Raw genomic sequence first — 4,468 nt, 5'->3', positions numbered from 1 at the left:
CAGAGTACCCAGGGCCCTCATGTAAGGAGGGCCCAAAAATACGCTAGTGTGGAAATTGCAGCAAGATGCATTCCAAACATTTAAAGGGACAGTGATCCCTGAACAGCTATCATTACCTGCAGTGACAGGGCAGTACATTACATGTGTAGTTAACGGTGACTAACAACACAGGTGAATTATGTATGTCATATTCACTACACTAGAAGGAAATGCTATGGATGGGGGGAGGGGCCCATAGAAAATACCTTACTGGGCCCAGGATGTTGCGCCACGCCCCCAATGGTGGTAGAAGAAACTAGAGAAGGACGGACCCCTCCAGAGGCCAACAAAGAAATAAGAAGCTTGATTTCATCAGTAGCATTTTAAAAGTCCAGGTTCCTCTATTCTCTTCCCTTCCCTGTATTTAAATGTTATCCTTTCAACAAATCAGAGCGAGATCTACATCCTCGCGATAAACTGTCTAATGTGCCTTAATGCCGCCTAAACAAATTTCTGCGTGGTTAGAGGTCCTCGCCGCCTGAAAGGTCAGCGTGATTTATGCCTTTCCTGTCGCTGATGAGGACATCACTGATAACAGAAAGGCTAACTATGAAGTCTCCCGGACGAGCCAAGATGTTCTTTAGAATCTTGGATTGGCTCCCGGGCCGTCCACTCGGAGCAACACCTAGTAGATCTTCCCGTGTGCAGACGTACAGGTCTCTACACTGGAGCCTCCACGCACAGATGTGGGGTGTCAAGACTGTTTTGTGTTTCTGAGGAAAAGGAGCCGTCTCTTTGCCAACTTTGGTTTGCTTGGACTAATATATTAGGACAGAGTTTCAAATAAACACCGTTCTCTGGTTTTTTGCTCTTGCTGCCTCGGCATGGAGCGGAGGGACAATAAGGCGATTGTGATGAAGAACTTTATAGGAACATTTAACTTGAGAGTGAGGGATTGAAGCGGGTAAACAAAGCATTCCTTTCCCTTTCATCACCATTTAAATGTTCCCTTAACATTCAGTCTCACCTCCAGGCCAGTGCCCACCAGACCGAGGGACTTGTCAAATAAATATAAATCAAAAAGGGAAAGGTTTATCCCACAAGTTACGCTGAGAAATGTAGACCTGATTGCGCAACATTACAGTGTTTCTCATACAGAATCAGCTGGGAGGCTCACAGTGGTGCAAAGTATCTCCCATAGTGCACTTGTAGCAGCAGGGATAGTACGGCTGGTAGTAGCACCCCAGAGATGGCGTACCAGACACAAATAGCCTGGAGGGGCCATTTGGTTGGACTCTGGGGAATGGTTGTTGTGTCAATCCTTTGCGGCGAGCGCTAAAGAGTGCACTTAGCATCCTCTGTTCCCCCTGGCAAACATGTGGGGAGTGACATGATACTGTACAACACTGCCTGGACAACATATAACATTTCAAAGCAATTTCCTAATTGTTTCCAGGCCAAGGTCAACATGGAAGCCTCCATGGAAGCAATCCCTTCTTTCAAACCTTTTTTTTTTGGTTTCATCCACAGATTGGGACACATTAAAGTGTTAAGTAAACTTGACCCAGGCCGGCTAATTCATTGGGTTTGTACATTCAGTGCCATATCAATGACAGTCAGTCAGTGGACTTCCTTCTCCTGCGTGGATGGGCACCATCTGTTTCCATGCTGGACCCTGAACCACGCCCGTCACTGAATGATGACGTGTTGTCTCTGATCAGAGACCGGTTCCAACGGGGAGAACAGATTAGCATACCTGGAGCAAAGGCACATGGGCTCCACATCTTACTGGGGGAAAAAACAATGCTTAGAAAGTCTCTAGAACTACTTAGAAGGGTCTGAAATTGCCAAAATATAGTGTTTTATGTTCATGAAAAGCCATTCAATGTGATGTTAAACCATGTTTTGTTAAGATGTGAGTGTGATGTACGCATATTTAAGAAAAGAAAGGGGCTTTGCTTATCAAGTATGCTTGGTTAAAGGCTTGAGAACCAAAGTTTAGAAAGTTATATATACATATATATATGTATATATATATATATATATATATATATATATATATATATATATATATATATATATATATATATATATATATATATATATATACATATATATGCATATGTATAGTAAGTGACCACAAACCTTTGACCGGTAGTGTACATATATATTTATATGTATTATAATTTCCATTTATAGACAGAATACCAGCTGAAATGAGTGGGGGGGGGCTAATCTTCAATGCAATATTTACGTTGCCCACTTTCAGCAACCATTCTTCCAATGTTCCAAAGGTTCCTTCTGATAACTAATGATATGAAGATGATGAAAACTGAGAAAACAGTAGAGAAGCCTTCTGCAGTTATGGAAGCTCATGATGTAATGTGAAAACTGCTGCCCTGGTTAAAGGAGCAATGCAACTGATCTCAGCCGGTGTTCTGTCTGTAATGGAGCGCAGGGGAAACTTCTAAGTGACCCCAACCAGTAGAAATTTACATTTTTAATCCAGTTCTTGGCCTCCTATTCCCTCAAAAGGATTGTGTGTTGTTGATTTTGTACTTTTTAGGGAACTCTTAAAAACACTTCAAATGAAATAAATGAAAGCACAGAAAGGGGGGGTTGCATTAATCATCAGAAGTACCAGGCTGGTAGACTTAGTTTGGAATTTTATTTGTACAGTAATGGTGTGGAATAGTACCCAGTAATAATATATGTATATAAATGATCTTATATATCATTGTAAAAGCTCTTTACACTCTAACTGAATGCACCTCAAAACTCAGATCCTATGCAATTATGAGGTAGACATTAATAATGGTATTTCCACCCTCTGCAAGAACAATATCGAATACAGCTTAAATTACTCTTATCAATGTAAGAAATATATGATTATCATGGAACTCTGTACATCACAAATAATAAAATAATTATAGAATAGAAATTATACCGATTTGAGTGCATTTTGTATATTTACAAAGAAATGCCGTTTTCTCATTTCTTCATTCGTAGCACTTTGTAAAGTTTTCGACTGTACAAATATATACATCTAAAAAAAATAATAATGAACAGCAGTGCATTCAAAGCTAATGTGCATTTAAATATTAAAGTCTCGTTTGAGAGTCTTTGTTGTCTTCGCTGACCGCGGGTCCCTGGCGCAGTCAGGCGTGGAAGTGCATTTCGTAAAGATGCAGACTTTTGAGCAAAAAGTTCGCCTCATATTTGTGTGCTTTTTTTGTTGTTTTTTTACAAACAGGGCCCCAGATAGGCACGAGCCTGGTGTTGTGTCCTTTCTGTCCACAAAGGCGCACGACGCCTCTCAAATGCTCTCCAGTAAGGCAAAAAATCTCTTGAAGGCATTCCCATCACCATCTTATCTCCTCTCCTCAGACCAGTGTGTGTGTGTGTGTGTGTGTGTGTGTGTGTGTGTGTGTGTGTGTGTGTGTGTGTGTGTGTGTGTGTGTGTGTGTGTGTGTGTGTGTGTGTGTGTGTGTGTGTGTGTGTGTGTGTGTGTGTGTGGTAGATTCGACATTCGCCCCCTTTATTTGGAGAACAGGCACTTGCTCGGGCCTGTAATGACTCCAGCTGGACAGTGGCAATTACGGCCTGGATGCACATACCCAAAAGAGTCCGGCCTGGCAGGCAGGATCACACGGCAGAGCTGCAACAATGAGGCGCTGACAGCCGAAGCCCACTGTCCTCTGGCCTCGGCACGAACAGGTGCACAATCGCGCTCAATAGGCCCCGTGCATCTCGCCTCGTACCCAGCCCTTGTGCCATAATGGACCCGCCTCACTCACTGGGAAACAGAAGCCTGTCTGATGAGTGAGGACTTGTTGGTTGGGGATCAAGGCGTAACGCGTTGAGGCAGAGAGGGGACTTATCGGGACTGTACTGAGTCTGAATAAATAGCGCCATGGTGTGCATCCCTTTTCAATAAAGACAAGTCATGCGTCAAGGCATGTCAGACCTGTGAGGGTTTCGTATCTTCAACCTGGGACCCATCAAGACTTAACTTTGATTTCTCTGTCTTTTAAAGTTTGTTGTTGTTTTTTTAATGCATATTATGTAAGGAGCGCTACCTGCACCCACACTGCTCCACCACCATGTCCTCGTACTGTTTGTACACCACGTTGTTGCCCGAGTCTATGTACAGGATGCTGATGGGGCTGAGCTTGGTGGGGACGCAGCAGCTGGGCGGGGTACTGTTGGGGTCCATGGAGTTCATGAGCGTCTGTATGATGGCGTGGTTGGTCGGCTCGAGGTGCGACCGCAGGGGGAAGTCGCACACCCCCTCGCAGTGGTACGCCTCGTAGTCCAGAGGCGCGATGATCCAGTCGTCCCAGCCCAGCTCTTTGAAATTCACGTGCAGCGCCTTTTTGCTGCACCTGGATTTGGATTTCTTCCCATGCCTCTTCCCGTGCCGGTTGCTCAGCGCCGTCCTCCTCCGCCGCCGGGGCCCCTCTCCTCTAACCCCTCTCAGCCCCACCGC

General features: G+C 44.4%; 1 protein-coding gene across 1 annotated transcript in view; it reads right to left on the bottom strand.

Annotated features, from left to right (window-relative positions):
- Nucleotides 1–3,206: 3,206 nt before the first annotated feature.
- gdf6a (growth differentiation factor 6a) overlaps nt 3,207–4,468 on the bottom strand; it is a 5,964-nt gene continuing 4,702 nt past the window's right edge. Inside the window, exon 2 of the mRNA XM_034873466.1 lies at nt 3,207–4,452. Coding sequence (XP_034729357.1) covers nt 4,055–4,452 — 398 coding nt within the window. The 3' untranslated portion in view covers nt 3,207–4,054. The remainder of the gene's footprint in view (nt 4,453–4,468) is intronic.

The sequence above is a fragment of the Etheostoma cragini genome, chromosome 6, assembly GCF_013103735.1.
Source record: "Etheostoma cragini isolate CJK2018 chromosome 6, CSU_Ecrag_1.0, whole genome shotgun sequence".
NCBI classification, from domain to species: domain Eukaryota; kingdom Metazoa; phylum Chordata; class Actinopteri; order Perciformes; family Percidae; genus Etheostoma; species Etheostoma cragini.
The sequence above is the reverse complement of the archived record's forward strand: the minus strand, read 5'-3'. Positions and strand labels throughout refer to the sequence as shown.